This window comes from Gambusia affinis, linkage group LG14, assembly GCF_019740435.1.
Source record: "Gambusia affinis linkage group LG14, SWU_Gaff_1.0, whole genome shotgun sequence".
NCBI classification, from domain to species: Eukaryota; Metazoa; Chordata; class Actinopteri; order Cyprinodontiformes; family Poeciliidae; genus Gambusia; species Gambusia affinis.
The window spans coordinates 15,917,675-15,938,381 of record NC_057881.1 but is presented as its reverse complement, the minus strand read 5'-3'; the positions used below and the strand labels follow the sequence as shown (position 1 = coordinate 15,938,381).

The window sequence follows — 20,707 nt, the reverse complement described above, 5'->3', positions numbered from 1 at the left end:
GGCAATCTGTGAACTTGTGAAAATGAAGAGGGAAAAAACAAAAAAACTGCCACAGGAGTCTGCTGTTGTCGAGGGAAAGCTGCAAGAAAATGTTGATATTGCAACAGACATGGCAAAGAAGAAATTTTCTGCACAGGTGTCTCAAGTGAGCACCAGATTGATGAAGAGAAGGGGGGAAAGGAGCCATAGAGAGATTTAAAGAGAACTCTTTTCTGTTTTTTCTATTATAAAAACAGAAGGAACAATTACGGTCTCCAGAGAGAAGGATAAGCGAATGTGTTTATATGTTCAACCGCAAAGGAATGTATGCACTATGTACAGGTGCATTAAGGCATTCCTGCTGTGTGAGGAGAGAGCAGAGGTCCATTAAGAAGAGGTTTCACCTGACTGGCTTCAGAGTCATCTCAATGAAGAACCTCTGCTTCCAATTAGTCCAACCTCACCCCATGGGGACGGGAGGAGGGGATGAACGGACAGGGAAGATTGAGTCAGACAGTCAATGTGTGGCCGTCAGACAGGAGAGAAAAGGGTGGAGGTGGCGCCAACACCATCGGGTGAATACAGCTTCTCCAGAGTTGTCATGGGATTTTTGTCTCTCTCAGTGAAAAATGCTGTCCTCACCAGGCCTGTCAGTTCAGTTTTGACCATGTTTTGGTAGAACTGTAAGTGTGCGATACTTGGCATTATTGATTAAACAGTCTTCCAGGAGATATTCAAAATAGATTGTAACTCCTGATTAGGTGGCTTCTGAAGGCATTTCCTCATATTGGATTTGATTAGGGCTACCAGATTCTAAAGACCAGAGTCCCAATAAAACAAATTATTTTCAACTTGACAAAATGTTAAAAATTTCAAGGTGTATGAATACATTTACGAGCCAGTGGTTTTGGAAACGTACAAACCCCACAGAAGAGAGTGACTAAGGTTTATTTACTCTGGAAAACCTCCCATACTGGCTTTAAGGGATTCACTCAGCCACACAAATGCAGTGTTACTTATTTAAACATTCGTGCATGTTTTGTACTCTCTGCTTGAAAATGTATACATGGCTACAACAGCATAGACCAAATCAGGCCATTCATCCTTTAATCTTATTCACTCAATGTGTGCGCGTATGAGTGTGTGTAGAGTGTATTCTCAGGGTAGAAGGTAAGAACAGTGCTGATGCAGCTGATTTTTTTTTTCCCCCTAAAGGAGGGAAGAGGGAGGATAAAAAAAATAGATACAGCAGCAAGATTTTGATGGCTGAGTCGAGGAGAGACATTAGCCAATAAATGATGGGTGGTTAGAGAGAAGGGAGCAAAGTGAATGGAGAAGAACGAGAGTATATTTTTTTATTTGTGAGGGTGTGTGCGTGCGCGTGTGCGTACGCGTGTGCATGCGTGTGCGAGAGCTTATGTGTGGCATATCCTTCCCTTCCAGGACCCTGTGCACCTTGTCAGTGGTCAAGGCCAGAGGCTGATGTTCAGCTGTTCTCTGGAGCTCTAACTCTCCTCTGACTGCCTGTCACACAAGCAGCAATGTTGTGAGCGAATCTCATCCTCTGCAACACACGTACACATATAAAGTCCAACAAACTCTTAGTCTCTACCCTTCCCTGTATGCTTCGAGAGAAATTGCTGTTGTATCCAAATTTTAAAACGGTTGCTGTCAAAATCTATGGCTACGACTCATCTTTTTCTCCGTCTAAATAAAAAAAAAATATATATATATATATATATATATATATATATATATATATATATATATATATATATATATATATATATATATATATAGTTAGCAAGAAGAGTTTCACACACAACCACAAGCATATATATCTTTTACCCCCATCAGGCCTCTCTTCTTTTCCTGGCCTAATCATAATGCTCCACGTCATTTTGCCCGAGGCAGGATTTGGCCTTGATAGAGTTGCCTTCAGTGCTTTCAGTTTAATTTAAAACTCCTGGTGTTTAAAGCACTAATTATGCTGCTTAATGGCTTTGCAGAGGCAATAAAAATAAAACTATTAATGACAATGACAGTGGTCGATGTAGACGTTTTGGCACCTGTTGATTTTAAGCATGTTAAATGGCTTAAGAAAGAAATATAAATGAGCTAGCTCTTTTAAAAAAAAAAAAAGGTAAAACACAAACCCCATCAACACTATAGGGGGTATATTTTTAAACTGGGGAATTTTTGTCTATCGGTTTTTAAATATTCAGGTGTTTATATATCCTGTGCCATGCCAGAAAGTGGAGATAACATCGACTTCAACAGAACCAAAAGAAGACAATTCTAATAACGCAAAACGTTAGTTTAACACATTCTTGAACAAAGAATTATATAGGAATTGTATGAAAAAGAAAATGACTTTTTACTTATCTGATTTCATAACTTCTCTGTCATTATTTCTTTCATTACAAAATGCAGCAAAGCACCACATGATGGCCCCTTTGCCGGGTTTTACTGCAGTGCTTTTTCACTTCAGCCCATCCTCAAAAACCGCATCTCCACTGAGCTTTGTGTTCCTTTCATATAGTTTCCCTGAAAAGTGAGAAACTGCTGAATAACTATGAGAGCAAAGATCATCTTTTGCGTGCAACATTCGGTATGCTCTGCCCACTCCAAATGACTTCAAACCGATTTGAAGCTCCTTAGATCTTTTAAAAGGTGTGTTTTTTTTTTTTTTCATAATCCACTCTGATCTTCCCAGTTGTCTCTAACAAGCTTTTTTTCTTTAGATCTTGTCCTGGAAGAGTATGAAAACTTCACAGCTATGTCATGATCCACCTAAATGGAATTTTAAAATCTTTGATGGTTTATTTTTTTTCTTTAGAAATATATTTTTGAAGATCACAGAGATCCCTTGCTTTAAGGTGCATCGTCTGACCTTCATTCCCAAGATACATTTGACTACACAAGAACACCGTTTTGAAGCACCACAAAAATAAATAAATAAATAAATATACAGGATGATGTCTTAAAGTGGACTTGGGGATGTTTACTGGAGTTAACACTACTCATCAACAGGCACCATTCCAGCTTAAACTGGACTGACTAATTCCTACTTGATTCCTTTGATTTAATCCAAGAACCTCACTCCCTTCTTGATAACTGTTGCATTAACTGTTCTGGTTGATGACTGACAGTATCTGAAGAGATACTGTCAGTCAATGCCAGGTTTCCTAATCTGATCTCTCTCACCTATTTTCATCTCAGCTTAGCGTTGATGACCAGGATTCAAAACTGAGAATTGCACATTTTGATTCAACAATGGAAACTATCTGGAAAGCACAAATTCACTGAAACCTGTCTGTACATATGTATATTTTTCAGAGCCATCAGCGTCACCTTTCTGAAAACTTCTCGGTTTGGTAAAGGTGGATCTTGATAGAAGCCACTACAGTTTGAAAAACAAAACAGCTTTCCCCCACATCCCTCAGCCCATCTATATTTAACACACCACCGACATATTTTGACTCAGATAGCCCTTTTCCTTTGGTCTGTCTTGTGAAGAAAGACAAGCCGCAATGAGCGAAGCCACATTCCTTCATGACATCACAAGATATCAGCACTGCATGGACTACCTGTGAGGAGAGAAGAGCTTCTCAGATCTCTCCGATGCTAAACGTAGACGGTGAGTGAGTTCAAGCTGAAAGTCAAACCACAGCGAAGTCATTAAGAAACCAGCACCTCTCTAGAAGGAAGGTGTGGAGAGACACGGCGGAAGATAGGCTGAGAGAGAGAGAGAGAGAGAGAAAAAAAAGCCAGAGTGGAAGGCTAGCGTTTGAAGAAGATATGAGAAGAGAAGAAAACACATATTTGCACGGACTGGATGAGATTTTAAACAGATGAGGCACACTCGACAAAATCGGAGCAACTAAATAACAGCATGTTATGCTGCTGGAAGTGAAAAACGAACTGCATGTGAGAACGGAAAAATAATGGAATCTGAGCTGCTGAGCACAAAAACAAAACCAATACACTGATGAAAACTGGAGAGCAATTTATAGTGTCTAAACAATCACAGAATGGCTTGGGTTTTTGGTCTTTAAGAAGACAAGAGCAGCAGCTAAGGACCAATTAGTAATCATTTGCTTTGTGGAATGACAAAAGTAATCACCATCCACATTAAAAGATGAATGTAAATAAGTGGAAGGTTTATGGGATATTGTACCAACGCATTTCTGGAGATAGTCGGGCTGTCATTTTAGAGCGGATCTGTCTCTTAAATCTAATTCCACCCAGGATTTGCAGTAAGTGGAGCATAATGGCTTCCACACATTCTCATAGATGTAGTTCTTCTGCTGTACCCAACAGTCAGCAAGTTAGCATGACTGGTTTATCTATGAACCATCTAAAATCCATTAACAGCATATTAGATTGTGCCGATGTTATCTGCATCTCCCCAGCACTATGAATACCTCTGAAGCAACTCAGTATGCCTAGTACATGTGCAGAACATGCATAGTGTGACTATTCATAAGTGTAGTTTGAATGTCTGATTAAAAAAAAAATACTTGTATTGAATTTTTAGGGCATATTTTCAAACGTAAACCACGCAGGACTAGGCCAGTCACGATAAACAATAAATCAATTAACCGCACAATAAATTGAAACTACCGACGTCATTTTAATTATCGCCTTTATCGTCTCTTCCAGCCTTTTTCACTTTCTGTTGATGACACTGAATGATAAAAGGCTCAACTCCGCTGCTCTCCACTGACCCTCCCTTCCTCATTTCCTTAGTGTAATGTCCAGTGCACACTACATGATCTTAGAGCTGTCGGCCGATTGTCGGCCCTTTTTCAAAATCTGAGAGATCACACATTAGCCGACAGAAATCCTAGGTATAACGGTTCGATCGGGTTCGATCGTACCGTGTGTTGTGCAACAGTGGGCACAAAATAATGGCTACAAGTTCAGTTAACTAATTTTAAAACCAGGCATTAATCAATGCTTTACTACAATCTACCTGCAAAGCATGTGGCTCTAGTCAGTCCTGACTGAATGAAAATCATTATAACCTATTTACATCAGTTAATGAAGAACAGCTGAGTTTATCAACTGCAGTAGCAATTTCGCTCCAATTCCTCCCCCCTTTATTCTTTGCACTAAATGTTGAATAAACATTAATATTGTTTCCACATATCATCTCCAGAGTTCTGTTGCCATGTCAGCTGTTTGGGATTCCCCTCCGTAATTTCCCCTCAAAAAGCAGAGAATCCGCGCTTTCTGATTGGATACCTGTCACATTCAACAGGCTGCGTTAGCGCTCCCAGTCGGGGAAAACTGATTTAGATCGTCGCGCAGCTACAGGATGATCGGTTACGAAATCGCAAGCGACAATCTTAGAACGTCCTAAGATTGTTGTACGGAGAAAATCGGGGCAAAAAGTCGTGTAGTGTGAACTATTGCATCAGGTAGTCGATGTGCCCATCTTCTCTAGTTAAATCTAATTATTAATGAAGGGCAATATATTATACAGACTTCATAATCTGCACTCTTTTGGTTTAATGCAGTATTTATTTCCACTTTGGCTTTATGTTGTTTAGTCAAGTGTGTTTTTTGTTAATGGAGACTGAGAATCCATTTCATATTTGTTTTTGGTTGTTTTGTTTATCATTTCCAGTGTTAAGTGTTTTTTTGAAAATAATATGCATCCATCTTTGGCAGGAAATCACATGCATTATTACGTCATTTCCTTTAAATCGGTGTACAAAGGTCTTGAAACAATATTATCGTTTATCGTAATATTTTTTGAGACAATTAATTGCTCAGCAAATTTGTTTTAGTGAGAGGCCTATGGAGGACATAACCTGAAAGAAACTACAAGGTCTAAAATTAATTACAATAGTATAGTGCAGAGCACCTTAAACTTTACTGCATGCAAAATTACATTAAAATGGTATTTACAATTTATGAGAAAGAGTTTCACAAATTAAAATCTGAAACGTGTGGTCTGCTTCTGTATTAATTATGCTGGAATCAAAAATAGTTGCATATTTTTTTTTGCTTATTCATTTTCTGAAATTAGCTCACACTCGGTCAAACTGAAACCAGAGGGAGTTTGTGGACAAGTCTTGCCACAAATTCTCAGAGGTATTCCACCTCATGAATAGGCTTCACTGTAAACCATTTTAATGTTTTATTTATGTATGCTTTTCATTACACTGCAAGGACATCAACTCTTGCTGAAGAGAAACATCCCCATAGAGTGACGCATGGTACTACGTTACTGTGCTTCGGAGATAAAGTTTAGGGTGAGGTGCAGGTAAAGTTTTGTATGTGAACTAGTTTAGTCTTCGTCCAGTTTACTTTTAACAATGATTTTAATAATGATTGTCTTTGTCACTCTTTTGTTATTGACTGATTTTTTGAGTGCGCAGCTAAAAGTTGTCTAAATTCTCCTCGGTCTTCATGATGGTGTTTGCTCACTAATGCTCTCTAACAAAGAACAAACTGTGAAGGCAAACAAACTCCTATCCTTCGCAGCGGTATTTATTCTGCGATAACAATATACACAGGTGGACTCTGTTTACTCTTTTGAAAGTATCTTGTTGTCATAGATTTTATTTCAGTAAAAAATAACTCAATACTTCTGCGTCTGTAATATACATTGCTCTGTTTTTGTTGATCATATAAAACCCCTATAAAATACAGAAATTTATTGTTGGGATGAAAAAGAAACATAAAAATGTTGATGTGATAAGAATGCAAGGTGATTTTATTCCTTAACAGAGTGTACCCTTCAGTCCAACTTCAGAAAAGTTCAAAAACCAAACCAGAATTAAATTCTTTGTTTACTTGTTCCCCCCCCCTGTACAGACATAAGTCAATTATGCCCACAGCAAACAAATCAAAGCTGACAAATGGAACAAGGTGACGTCCGTACTCCCTCCCCTGTGTTTCCACCGCTCTGCACAAATCGCTTTGCAATAATCCTCAGGCAGGAAATAATTAGGGATAAAAAAAAAATAATTCAATGTTGTGCCCCTCTTGTCCCCAGCAAAGTGACAACTCTAAGCAGTAGCTATGAGATATGCCGTTGTTTACGTCCTTGTGAAAACATATGTGGGGGTGTGCGTGGATGTGTGTGTGTGTGTGTGTGTGTGTAAGTGAACAGAGCAATTATGACACAGAAGGCTGTGGAAAATGATCAAGGAGAGACTAAGGGCAGACATAAGAGATCACATTCACATCAAACAGGAGGCAAGATGAAAGAAATGCTGCATGACTGACAAATAAGCTAAGGGAGTGGATAGTATTTAATGCATGCTTCGTTTTAGGTAGTTGAAATAAGTAGTAACATTTTATGTATTTAGATGTGTCCTTTTCTTTTTGAATCAACCGAGTAGCCAATTCAAACCGAGCTGAGACAGTTTTTGACACCAACAGTACTACACAGGAAAAGCCTCATCACATTTTGCACGACATAAATGTACGACATACCCCATCTTTTAACTCCAAATTTTCTGTTCTTTTTTCTTTTTTTTTTTTTTGTACATAGTCTTTCCTAACTTAAAAAGTCTAATATAGCCGTCATTAGAACATTTCCATGTAGGATGTAAAAAGCTGCTGGACAAATTCCAGTATTTAACCATGTAGAGCCCCATCACAGGGCAAAGTACTTATATGTTATTTAAAAAATTGCACTCTTGCTTTTATATAAATGTTTTTTTTTTTTAGTTTGAGCATATAACTTCTGCCTTCAATTATTTTATCTATTGAAGTTGCAACAAAGTGGGGAAAAATGTTTCACGTCAACATGTCAAGAAGATACTCAAAGTGGTTCCTGCAATCTCATACAATTGGTAGAAATTAAGTTTGTGAAAAAGCGCTTCACTTTTAATATACAAGATGCTGAATATGTTCAAGGTGGTAGCAAGTTTTTATACTGTGCTTTGATGTAGTCTAAGAGGAGTTAACGTCAGTCTGTTTTATGCATGTGATAAACTGGGGCACACACAAAACAAATATACACACACAAATGTGTTCAATAAAAATAATAATACACCAAAAACACTGCAGGAGAAACGGACAGTACTGTGAAAAAGTATTCTCTTTTCTACATACTGCTACTGTTTTTGCTTAGTTGTCACCTCGTGGTTGTTCTAGAATATCATATACATACCAAATAGACAAGGATAACTTAATAAATACAAAATGCAGTTTTCCAATTATTATTTTATTTATTAAGGAAAGAACTGTCTAAACCAAGCTGCTCCTGTGAGAAAAATTGACTCCCTCACATACATAATAAATGGTTGTGCCACCTAAAAAGGGCCATTAATTAATCTTTTACATCGTTGTGAAGGAATTTTGGAACGCTCTTCATTTTGGTTGCTTTGAGTCATTCAGAGGTGAACTTGCTGGCTTGCTTCTAGATCATTGTCTTGCTGCATAACCCGAGTGTGCTAGAGGTTAATGTCACAAACTGATGGTCAGGAATTCTCCTTCAGAAACAACTAAACAGATCCAGATTATTATACTAGCATATATGTCGACATCATGTCCTATTCTGAAAATACAGTGACTTTTATGCCAGATGTGAGCGGCATCATGTACACCTTCCAAAAAGTTCAACTTTGCAGCTAAAGGAGTTTTGCTGATGCTTTTTTACTTTCGAGCATTTTTTTGATGCATAACCATAGCAACAAGAGCATGACTGACAGCACTAAGACCTTCCTCCTGGCTCTGATTGGTTGTTTCTGACAGGGAGCGATGCGTTTCTGCAGATGGCAACATGAGCACTCTGACAAGGTGGAGGAGATCGACATAGTCGTGACATAGTGGCAGTATTGACAAATATGTAGAAAATTTTTTTATAGAAGTTACCTATTGCAGCATTAATAAAGTGTTTTGGAATTAAATTGAATTTCAATTGAATTTAGTTTCCTAACTTATCTTCTCAGCTCAGGTTATCAAATATTTTATTGCATTGGTAAATAAAGTAGTTACACAAAGCGCTGTGAAGTGATAAATGACTCACCCTGGCAAGCATCAAATTTTTTCATGCGTTAGCCACACAAGGTTGACAAAGTACTAGTGTGCATATGACATGACGGACATATCAGTAAATGGATGAAATAAACAAATCCCAAAGTATAGTCTACACTTGGGCGACAGCCGAGTGCATGCTGTCAATTCGTGCCTATTCATGGAGAAAAGACAAAATCCTTTATTCACAAGTTGATGCTTTTGCTTTTGCTCCATCTCTGACTAATCCTCCCTCCTGCCCTCTTCTTTATAGAGCAGCAGCAGGGCAATTTATATTGACGGAGTTAACACTCCCACAAAACAACATTTTATCTTACACAGAGCCAAAGGCAAATATTGCTTTAGGAGTGGATAGCATTTAAAGATTAGAGAAAAGGTCTACATTTAATTTGCAAAATGACTTGTATTAAATTGTTCTGTAACACTATCCTTCACAAGTCAGCTTTTTTGTGTGCAGATTGAACTCTATTATTTCTATTTCCCTTGTTAACCATGTACAGATGGGTGTACAAACACAAACATATCTTTCACTTGTGTTGTAATAAAGGTAATATATGTTCATGTTTAAAGATTAGAGCTGAAATGTGATGAACCGATCATTTACACATCCTGAAGATGAAAAGGTCTGACATTTAATGTATTTTGTTTTATTTAACATTCATTTCAAGGAAGCAGTTTGGACAGAAAGCTTATTTGAAGCAATAAGGTAAACCATGGCTCGCAAATAAATTATTTGATTTGAGTAAAAAACCTAAATGTCTGCAGCATCAGCCAAATATGACGACGCTACCTCTTGCCAGTTTCTGATGTTTTGTGGTTAAATAAAAGGAAATATTTGCAGCCAGGTTTCTGAATCAGACGTCCACTCAGACAAAAGGTGTAATATTCCTTAATAAATCTTCCAAACGAATTAGTCGCAGTGTTAGTCGCTCATGAATGATTCAGTAAGTAAGGAATGTGGGTGTCTGCAGAAGCCATGATGGATTATTCCAACATAAATTATAAAATTTAAGCGACGGTAGCTTATTATAAATACCTTATGAATCTTTATTTGAATTTACATCACATGCACTTGTTTCTCCATTGTTGTGATCCTCTGTGTTTCCCACTGCAAAGGAATGCAACTAATAAAGCCCAAAACAAGATTGCATGGAAGATCTGATTAGCCAGCAGAGCTAAAAGGGACACGGTGACCGATGGAGCTCCCTACCAATTCCATTGACTTTCTACCCATCACTCTTCTTTTACTCCGGTGGGAAGGATGATCAAAGAGCAGCAGAAGGAAGAAGATGGAGAGGGAAGAGAGAGTAGGAGGATGCATGCAAATATAAATATGCGTGCGTGTGTATGCGTGTGTGTGTACATGAGTATCCAGACTAACACCCTGGATCTGGAATTAGTAACAGTAGCACACAGATACTCCTGCAGATTCCTGCTTTGGTTGCTCTCTGTCTGCAGGTCTTAATATTAATGCCTGTCTCCTAATTACGTGCCTTTCTGGTTTGAAGTCCTGAACAATGTGTTTTAATTAAGTCTTCAGCATCCCTTCACTGCACTGTATGTATATTCATCTCACTTATTACCATCATTAATGGCAGAATCAATGACGGAATGTTTAGGACGGGATCGGCACAGTTAACCTTTGATTTCCCAACAGCTAAATAAGCACAAGTGCAAATGGTCACGTGCAGCAAGTGTTTAATTACAAGCTAGAAAAATCCGTTTGGCACAGGCCAGCTATTGTGCGTGTGTGTTGGTGTGTGTGCCAAATGTAATGTGTTGTATCCATGATCAGATTTGCAAGGTGTTTGGGTGAGTAATTAGGCTGCCATGCTCTGTGTCTCCCAGGGATGAAGAAGAGAAAGCAGAAAAAAAAGAAAATGATGAAATCAATGATCAACACGCAACTGTAGAAACACAAACATGCATGCCTACACACATCAAAGATAACCCAAGCTGGAAGAAATCACCACAAGATTATCTGAAGATATGGAAACAAACTGTGCAAATCTGTCTCTAAACAAATCTGTCTCTAAATTAAGATAAGATTGCAGTATTTGTATTCATGCCCTGAATAAAAACATTTCAGAACCAGCAACCACCACATTAAGCATTTTAAAAGCCATATATTTTCCTTCAGCTGCTCAATCATTCACTGCATTTGATTCATCTGTCCAGTAATTCTTCGAAGTATAAAACAGCATTCATGGTTGCAATATGGCAAAATCAGAAAAAGACTCCAATGTGTCTGAATATACCATATGTCGATCAGAAAAACAGCCTCTGGAGACTACTGATGATATAGATGGAATCGTTATTTAGCTTAGAATTAAATTGTACAAGTCAGAAAGGATACTTTAGGTTAAAGCTAAAACTTTACATGAAAGAATTTCTTTACAAAAATATGCCAGTGGACCTGTACAAAGTGAAAAATATAATTATGTTCTCTTTTTAGAGCTCAGAAATGATCAAATTTGAACAGTGAGTTCTAAAGGAGGATGATTACACCTGTGTTTCAAATTGTTACATTTTCATCAGTAAAAGCCTAAATGGCTTAAGTGGCTACCCTCCAAAATTTGCTGTAATTGATCTAAGTGAATATGAACCCAAGCCGGCGGGGAGAGTTAAAATGGCTCATCATTCTATGGGGTGCACTGCCTGGTTATGCTTTTTTTTTTTTGGACAGAAAAAAACAGTGCATTCTCAGTTGTGTATTCCTAATAAGTATATTGATAGACCTTGAAATGGGATAAAGTCGATAGCGATGCCACACAATGAGTAATACAAAGGGTGCCGTGTATAAATTTACAAGCTTCTACTTGATTATTTCTCTAATGTTGGGTTGCTGGGCCTAATAATTCTGCCTTACAGGTGAGTGGACGTTATAAATCTGGGCATCGTTTTACTTTTTCTCCTGTGGGAAGATGATGAAAAACAAACTATCACTCTTCGTCCTGTTTTTAGCAGTCTGTCGTTAAAGCTGGCATTGATAAGTGGCAGTCTTCCCATTAACAGCCCAGACTCAAAGGAGCCATAAATTCAAAATTGTGCACGTCTGTGGGCGTGCGCGTTTGTGTGTGTTCGTGCATTAATGAATGTGCTTGCACATGCTGCGCGATTTGCGAATGCTTCTTTCTATACGTCTATCTGGATTGCCTGAATAATCATGAGCACAGCAAACTAATCAAACTACGCAACCTTCAGGTGATGCATCTCTGACACTGGGAATCAAGGACTCCACCTCTTGATTTAGATATATTTTCCTTACGCAGTCCTCTCACAGCAGCACAATGAACAGACAAAATGGGGAGACGAATATGCCAACACACATTCAATAAATAAGAGTGTTCACATGCTCCTATCATATTCCAGAGTTTACGTCTTGACAGACTGACGCCAGAGGCCTTCACAGCAGAAGAATTATTGCCACAGGCGAGTCTTCAAAAGGGAGGTGCCACTGCACGTCACCCATTTTCACCCTGACCAGCGAACTGTAGCTCTTTACAAGCATGACTCACCGACTAAGTCATTCACACACTCAGCATGAACTACAGATAGTCTCTAGCTCTCCAAATGCCAGCAGAGATAAAAGATGAAGCAGTGGATGCTCCGTGCCAACAGTAACTACTATGGAGAACCCCCCACCCCCAGGGAGATGACTAGCTTTAACTCAAATGTGATAAAATAATACTGTGGCGCTGATCTTAAGCCAAATGTAAGGGCCATAAAATATTAAACAACCACGTATTTTTATGCGAGCAGTTGGGATAATGTGGAAAAAATGCTGTGCTGAGGGCAGAAAAATGTTTGAGTATCTAAAAAAGTACTGAAGTAACACTTTTCCAGCCCAATGCCATGAATTTAGTCCTTAAAAGCATGTGTGCAGTTGAGTGTCGGGTTCATTTTATCTGAATCACAACAAACCTTGGTTTAGCTGAGAATCAACCGACTTCATGTAATGGGCTGTTAACTGTAACCCTCCCTCCACATCACTTTTAGGTAAGAACCCACCAAGAAAACACACTGCAATTGTGTCCCTGCACACACATTTGCACAAATACACAGAAAACATTGAAATAATTGATGTAGTCTAAGATGTAGTCATTGAAATTCCTTCCCTCGCAGCCCCATAGGCTAGCTGTTGTGTTAGCACTACTCTCACCACTATGCACTAGTGTTCCTTATTTAGGTCCAATCCTGCCTCCAGGCTGAAAATCTGTCCCCCTTCACACCTCCGCCTCTCCCCAACTAAACCCACATGTCTCAGACCACCGGGCTGTAAGCCCCTCTGTTCCATCACTCCATCAGTGAGAGGGAGGCATGTGGAGAGCGATGACTTTGCACACCCCAGCAGCTTTTCTCCCGCACTGAGATGTACTTAGTGTGTCCTGACTGGCAGCTACAAGGTGAAATCTGACACAAAGAGAGAAAAATTTATTTTTTTGCTTTTTTTGTCATGCTAAGAAACATGTACTCCCACAGTGGCAGCCAGTGATCTGGTTAAAGTTACGCTCCTAAAGTCAAGTTGAATTTCGCTTTAGCCGTCACATGTCCTCTTTGACTATTGTCAATTTTACAAGCTCTGTTAAATACTTGGTTAGACATGTTACATGTCATTTTAATAGGAAAAGAAACTACTTGTGATTTTGCATGCCTTTCCATACCCACAATGCATGTGGTCCATGTAATGTTTGCAAAGTCACCCATCATTTTTCTCAAATGACATTTTTCCCATATTTAAAGCAATCCAACCCAGTAATATTTCCCCATTGAAAAACTACACTACAATCATAAGGCAGAAAAAATACAGGGTCATGCAACTGTAGTATCATGACCCCTTCCCACTCGTATAGCTATTGCGCTGTAAGTTATATGATGGCTGAAGGAAGTGAGTTTCCTTATTTTAAAAAGAACCCTTGTTTGCACAATAATCTCCAGATTGGCCAGATTAGTCCCCAGAACAGAAGCAACTTTCCTTATCAGCTTGTTTAGCCTTTTTAAGTTCCTGGCTCTGATGCCGGTATCCCAGCAGACGATAGCAGAAGACAGTGCACTCTCCACAGATTTATCTCACTGCAAACAATGAAGGACCAAAACTTCCTCAAGAAGCCTGCTCTGTCCTTTCTTGTAGACAACTTACTTATTGGAACTCCGGTCTAGTTTGTTGTCCAGGTAAACACTGGGGTGTTCATACTCCCCCACCACCTCCATTTCTTCCCCCACGATGGAAATAGTGTTTCTGTCATGGGGAAACACATTTCTCTTGTAATCTACAATCATCTCCTTGGATTTGTTCACATTCAAGATGAGATGGTCGTTTCCACACCACGCTGCAAAGTGGTCGACCAGCTCTCTATCAGTCAGCGCCTTGATTGACTAATTCTTCAAATGACTGGCGTCTGTTTTTTACTCGAAGTTAGAGATGCACAAAGTGAAAAGGGATGGTGAGAGAACAGTTCCATGTGGTGCTCCTGACTACCAGCTCAGGTGTATTACACAACATGGTTGAAATAATAATGAAGCCTAAGCCAATTTAGACAGAACCTCTAAATTGTTCTGTCACCTTCTTAGCCATTATTATTATTTATTTTTTTTGCTTTGAGTTGTATGATTGTATCCCACCCTGGGAAAGGAAATGTTTATACAAGTTATTAAAATTTTAAATGTCGCTCCTTCCAAAATGAGTGGATATAAGTTTCAACCAGAACTGTATGTCTAACGTATACACACTTATTTGATTGGCGGTAAACCTTACATGTTCTTAATAATATAGTAAGATGGATAAGCTCATTTAAGAAAACATTTTCCAGAAAGAGTTTAGAAAGACATTTTATACAGAGTTCTCCTCCCTAAATCCAGCTATCCCATTCGGCCAAATATTTCTATTTTTATTTGAATCTTTTTTCAAACATTGTCTTTGAGCTTTGCAGACTCCTTTCCTTTTGGCTTTTGTTCTGCTGTCCTTCTGCAAAGCTGCCTCAAAAGGCCCCAACCTGCCCGTGACGCACCGAATCACCACACCATCTCTGGAGATAAATGCTGTCTTTAATTATCAGCGATCAAAGAGCCGAGCAGCAGCTTGTGCTGGCAATCTAGGTTTCCCATCAACAAGTATTTTGCACTCGTCTATTCAGAGAAGCTGCCGTGGTATTTTCTGTCTTCTTTCCAGACGTCAGTTTTGATCAACAGTGTAATGAAGTGCTGCACCATCATACTGACTCACATATGCTTATCTAAAGTAGAGACTGCGACTCATAACGCTTCTGCAACCACAAACACACCCCAGGGTGTATCCACGTAGAGAAACACACGTTTGGCTAATTTCTTCTAAGCAGTTATTATCCCGATAATATTTTTGAAGATTTTTTTGGGACAGTAAAGAATGCATGAGTGGATTGGATAAACAAATATACAGGAATGTGATTGCTATGAATCAAGTTCCACCATTTGAAAAAAGGCATACATTTTTGATGATTGCTCAAGACTAAAGAAAAATGTCCAAGCTCTACAACCTACCACATAGTACACATAAAAGGAATAAAAAAAAAAAACATGAAAAGGCATAAATTGGAAAATACTAAAAGAAGATGAGATACTGGAAAAAAAAAAAAAACTGAACGTAAATGAAATGTGAAAAAGAAATTGAAAGAAGAGCAGCAAGAAAGATGGAAGGAAAATTACTTCTGACAACTGGGAGATGAGAGAAAAAAGATGGATGAATTATCAGTTTTACATCTTTGTGTGTGTGAGTGTGTGTGTGTGTGTGTGTGTGTGTGTGTTTGAAGGTCGGTGACGTTTCAGCTGGGGTGTTTGTTAGTGAAAAGTTCAGTCAGACTGCTGCCACCAAAAGAGAGAGATCCTAGCAGATTTTCAGACTCTCACAGCTCAAACAGAGATGAAGTTAGACGTTTTTCTTTTTCACAGAAGGTTTCTTTTAAAAAAGAAACTCGCCAAAGAAAGCTGGTAAAATCTAATACCAATCTGTGATCCCTTTACTGTGTTTTTACGTCTATCTCCTTTTGGTCTTTTTTTCCCTCCTTTCTTCTATGAACCCCCTATTCCTTCGGCTTTCAAGTCCACTCTTCATTTCTTCTTCTCCCTTTTATCCAAAGCGCAGAGCGTTTCCTTAAGTCCCACTGGAGCATACTAAACAAGGCCCAGAGGTCCAAACAAGAAAACGGCTGAGGAGGACAAACCAGAAGCAATCCATAATGGATTTTCTTCTCACTTTCATTTCTTTTCTGTGGGGAGGTGCAGGGAAGGCATCACTGGCTTAAAATGAGAGACTCAGGATGTGGAAGGGGATGAGAAGAGGTGACAGGGATCCAAAGCAAGCAGAGACAGGAAAAGGTCAACAGGGAATCGGTGCAATGAATATTATTCCTTTTTGTCTCAAAAAAGCCTGAGTTTCATATGACCAAGTCTGTTGAGAGTAAGGCAGATGGTGTTAAAACTTATCACATGTTACAGATAAGTAGCAGTTTCCCTGCAACCCTGCTCAGATAAGTGGGTACATGTGAGAGACACCGAATTTACTAGTTTATTTATTTATTGTACTGTTCATGTGTATTATAGTTCACAGGTACCCCACCCATTTTGTTTGGTTTATTATAATAAGTTCATTCATTTTTCATTGTAGCTTGATAACTTAGTAACCGATATTTTCTCTAAATTTCACAAAGAACAATGGATGTGAATTTAAATTTTACTCACTTGCTTGTTTTGGCACATGTTTGGCTCTGTGTCTGATTTTGAAACTTGATAAAACTGTTTAACTGTATGATTTCATATTTGATTTTTTTGAGACTTATTGTTGGTGTTTAGGTATCGTCAACAATGTCAACCAATAACACATAATTATCTAATATATTTAAGTTTCCATGCACAGTGGACCACTGCTGTAGTCCCTACCACCAGTAGTGGTAGAGACCACATACCTTGTCATAGTATATGGTATCAAACATAGAAACATAGCGATACCAACCTCATATTTTGGTATAATCTCTCTGTGTTGGAAATCTGATACTGCTACCTGAGTGTGTGAATGTTGGCTCACAAAATGTTTTTGTGCTTACACCCAAGTGTTTACAGCTCTGAAATGAAAATCCAGTGAATCGTCTTGAATATGTCACAAAGTCAGTGTGGGATTAGTCACTAACAATTTTGCTCCCAAAGCACCTGGAGCAGTTTTAGTTACATCCATTTTTATGATGCATCAACAGTTTTGACTAAAGGTGACAGCAAAGGACTTTGTCGAGTTGACAGTGTCATGTAATCATAAGACCATCATTTGTCAAACTTGCATGAAACAGGAGCACGTGTAATGAACTTTGATGACATGTTTACCTTGTTCGCAGGTTCCCTGGGCTTGGCGGCCCATCATATACAGACAGGATGTCAAAATCCTCCTCCAGGGCGAAGCCTTGAAACACCAGTTGTATCCGGTTATGATCCGCTCCCACAATGACCCATGTACAGTTGGCATAGTTTGGATAACCATAAGGATATCCAGGACTCTCTATCGTCCCATTGGGACTGTGTAGAGTATAACTGCAGTTCTGAGCTGCAGAGAGAAGAAAACATAACAAAAGGAGACTGTTAAAAAAAGACCAGAGGGCATGCTAGAACAGGTACAGTGTAGACAATTTTCTTTTCTTATGTCTATACCAACATACTTTGAAGAAAGAAAATTAGAGAGATGCACACCCACAGTCAAACTGTTTGGACCAAGTGCTGCAACATCCATTATCACCCACAGCTTGCAGCATGAGCTATTAATATTGTTGTGCTAAATGGCTCACTGTCTCCACTGCTTTCCTTACCTCTTTACCACTTCTACCGTCACACACGTTCAGTCACCAGGCCTCTCACCACATTAATAACTGGTTCCCATATTAATGTGAGACATGCAGTTGCACAAGCAGAGAATACAAGGGGGAGGAGAGGATGTGGAGAGACACACTTGAGTGCCTTTTTAATTGATGTCACCTCGTGATTCCTCACCCCACCCCCCAATCAGGTTGTACGGAATGAAATTTTAATAGTACATGTAGCCATCTATCAGAGGTGGGTACGGAAATAATGGGAATTCTGTGTCTATGCATTCCATCTCCATGGATTTAGCTGCGGGAGGAAATAATGTTTTACTGTGCGAACTGTGTTTTATATTTTGTGCAAGTCTCCATGTTATGCGAATGCCTTACTGCGAGGGAACAAATGAATAAAAGTGCTTAGGTATCGCTCCCTGACTGATGTTGCAGTGATTTGATATCATGTTTTTGGTAGCGATGGTTATCTCCCCTAAGCATAGCAGACTGAAGTAAGAAAAAAAAAAAAAAACTAGTTTAGATCTCCTCTGTAGCAAATGTGAGCAGTCATCTGTCAGTCTGTTACCAACAAGTGCAGAGAGGATACAATCTGATTTTGAGAGACTGCCAGCAGGACTGTTGCATTCTCATACAAGTTGAAGAAAAGCCGCCTGTGCAGACAAACACCCTTACATGGGTTCCATTTATCCGCAGGATGTACGTTTTAATTTTGTTCGTCTTAGGAAAAAAAATATCATCCAACTGGAGTCTTTCTATAGATTGTAATTGTAAGAGTAATTGTACTCTTGTAATTAAAGTACAATTATTACCTATAAAATCTGCATTCTAAAAAAAACATGGTTAATGCAGTCACTTGTTTTGTTCTTTAGAAATTATTGTTTAGCACCAATATCACAGAGAATGAATTGCTTCTCGCTAACCCTAGGAAGACAGATCAAGTACAGTGAATGGATGAAAGAGGTTAATAATAATAAATGTCATTTAGAAGTGCCTTTCATTTCATTCAAGGTCACTCTGCAAAGGTTTTGGTGCTTAGCAAATGTATTCAAGCCCTTCCAAGAATTTTACATTTTGTTGTTTTCCAATAGCGATGCATTAATTTGGGATTTCAATGAATTGATGATCACAAAGTATTTCAATAATTGTGACGATTGAGGAAAATGTTACACTTTTTTTTTTTTTTTTTTTTTCAAAAAAGAGCACTTGAAAAATGTGCATGTGTTTTCAGTCCCCATTTTCTCTGATATCTCAAAACAAAATCCAGTGTAAACCCTCAGAAGTCACTGAAGTAGCAGTCTAACAATGTGTGAGATAACATTAGTAAATACAGCTGCTCTGTGAAATCCTCAGAGGTTTGTCAGAGATCATTAGTGAACAAGCAGCAGCATCACAACCAAGAAACACAGCTGGCAGGCCAGGGACAAATTATTAGAGCAGTTTAATGCAGAGTTTGGTTATAAAACAATATTTCAAGCTTTTCACGTCTTATAGCACAGATTAATTTCCTTTCTGAACTGCAGTCCTACCATTATCAAAAGGTCCAAGCAAATATAGTATCAAGTAATATTTTTGAGAGTGCTTTTTAATCTAGTGCAATGAAGAAAAAAAAAATTGTATATCAGTACAATGACAAAGGGAATCTTGAATCTAATCAGGGAATAAGTGGTTACTTAGGAAGGACTGGAGAAGTGCAGGTAGCTAGGCTCAGGTGCTAGCAACTGTTGATGGTACTTCTGTTAACCATGTTCTCCAAAAAGCTGGCCTTAGTGGAAGAAAAAAAATGCTAAAGGGAAGTTTCTGTTCAGCAGTCACATGAAACCTGGTTAGTATGGATAGAACTAAACACAGGGCAGCAATGGAGGAAAACCAATTAAAGGCTTTAAAACACTTGAAATTGGTTGCAGAATTTTACATTCCTGGAATTGTAGATGGAGCTACAATTGGCATGGCTTAGTTCAAAACATATTCACCGGAAGATTGTACTGTTTGCACCTTAGTACAGTTAAAAACATGCAACTGAAAATGGAGTTTTACAGATACTTTTCATCCATTCTTGAGCCATTTTAAGAGAGGAATTGGCATACGTCTATGTCTAGAGGACCTGCACCTGTAGACGCTACAAAAAGTGGTTCTATAAGGTATTGAGTTATAAAATCTCAATTACAAATGGATTGCTACATTGTGTTAAATGTATAAGACATTGTAAAGAAATGTGTAAAATATGTATTTTCCCTTCCCCTTCACATTTGGGGATGTGAAAAAAAATGGTATGAATTATTTGCAAGGCAATGTATTTGAACAGATAAAAAGAAATACAGTAGTCTAAATGAAGGGTAAATCCTTTTGGCAGACCTCCTTATTGATGGCTCCTCTGCCATTTAAGTTATTATTGTGCCAGAGAGATGCAGCTACTCTTTTGAAGATTTACCATCTTATCCTGTTGAAATTATATGCATTTGTTACGAATACTGTAGAGATACGTCTGTGAAATAAATGTGCTCAAACACAATGCAAATGATCAACTAAAAGACAGCATAAATGAAATGTTGAATAAATAAAATTAAATTTTAAAGTATGTTCATCTGAGACTACTTTGGGGGGGTAAAAAAAGTGAAATCCACCTAATTTATTTCCTATGAATCGTAAAAGAACGTGTGCTACTTTGTCCACAGTCTCTAATGGCTAGCTTAATCCCCAAAGCTCTGAATCCATCCAAACTTTCTCTCTGAAATGTTTTTCATGTCTGACACACATGCATGGATTACCAGGTACTAAGACAGCAGGCATGAAAACAAGATGACAAGAAAAACAATTGTCTGAGAATTACTTACAACTGAAATAAATATTTTCTTTAAGAAGAAAAATGAGAAGAAAGGAGCCACAAATTAAGCATGGAC

General features: G+C 38.4%; 1 protein-coding gene across 1 annotated transcript in view; it reads right to left on the bottom strand.

Moving 5' to 3' along the window:
* The window catches only part of csmd2 (CUB and Sushi multiple domains 2), a 248,851-nt gene that overhangs the window by 203,534 nt on the left and 24,610 nt on the right, over window positions 1-20,707 (bottom strand). The window contains exon 2 of the mRNA XM_044138720.1: window positions 17,329-17,545. Coding sequence (XP_043994655.1) covers window positions 17,329-17,545 — 217 coding nt within the window. The remainder of the gene's footprint in view (window positions 1-17,328; window positions 17,546-20,707) is intronic.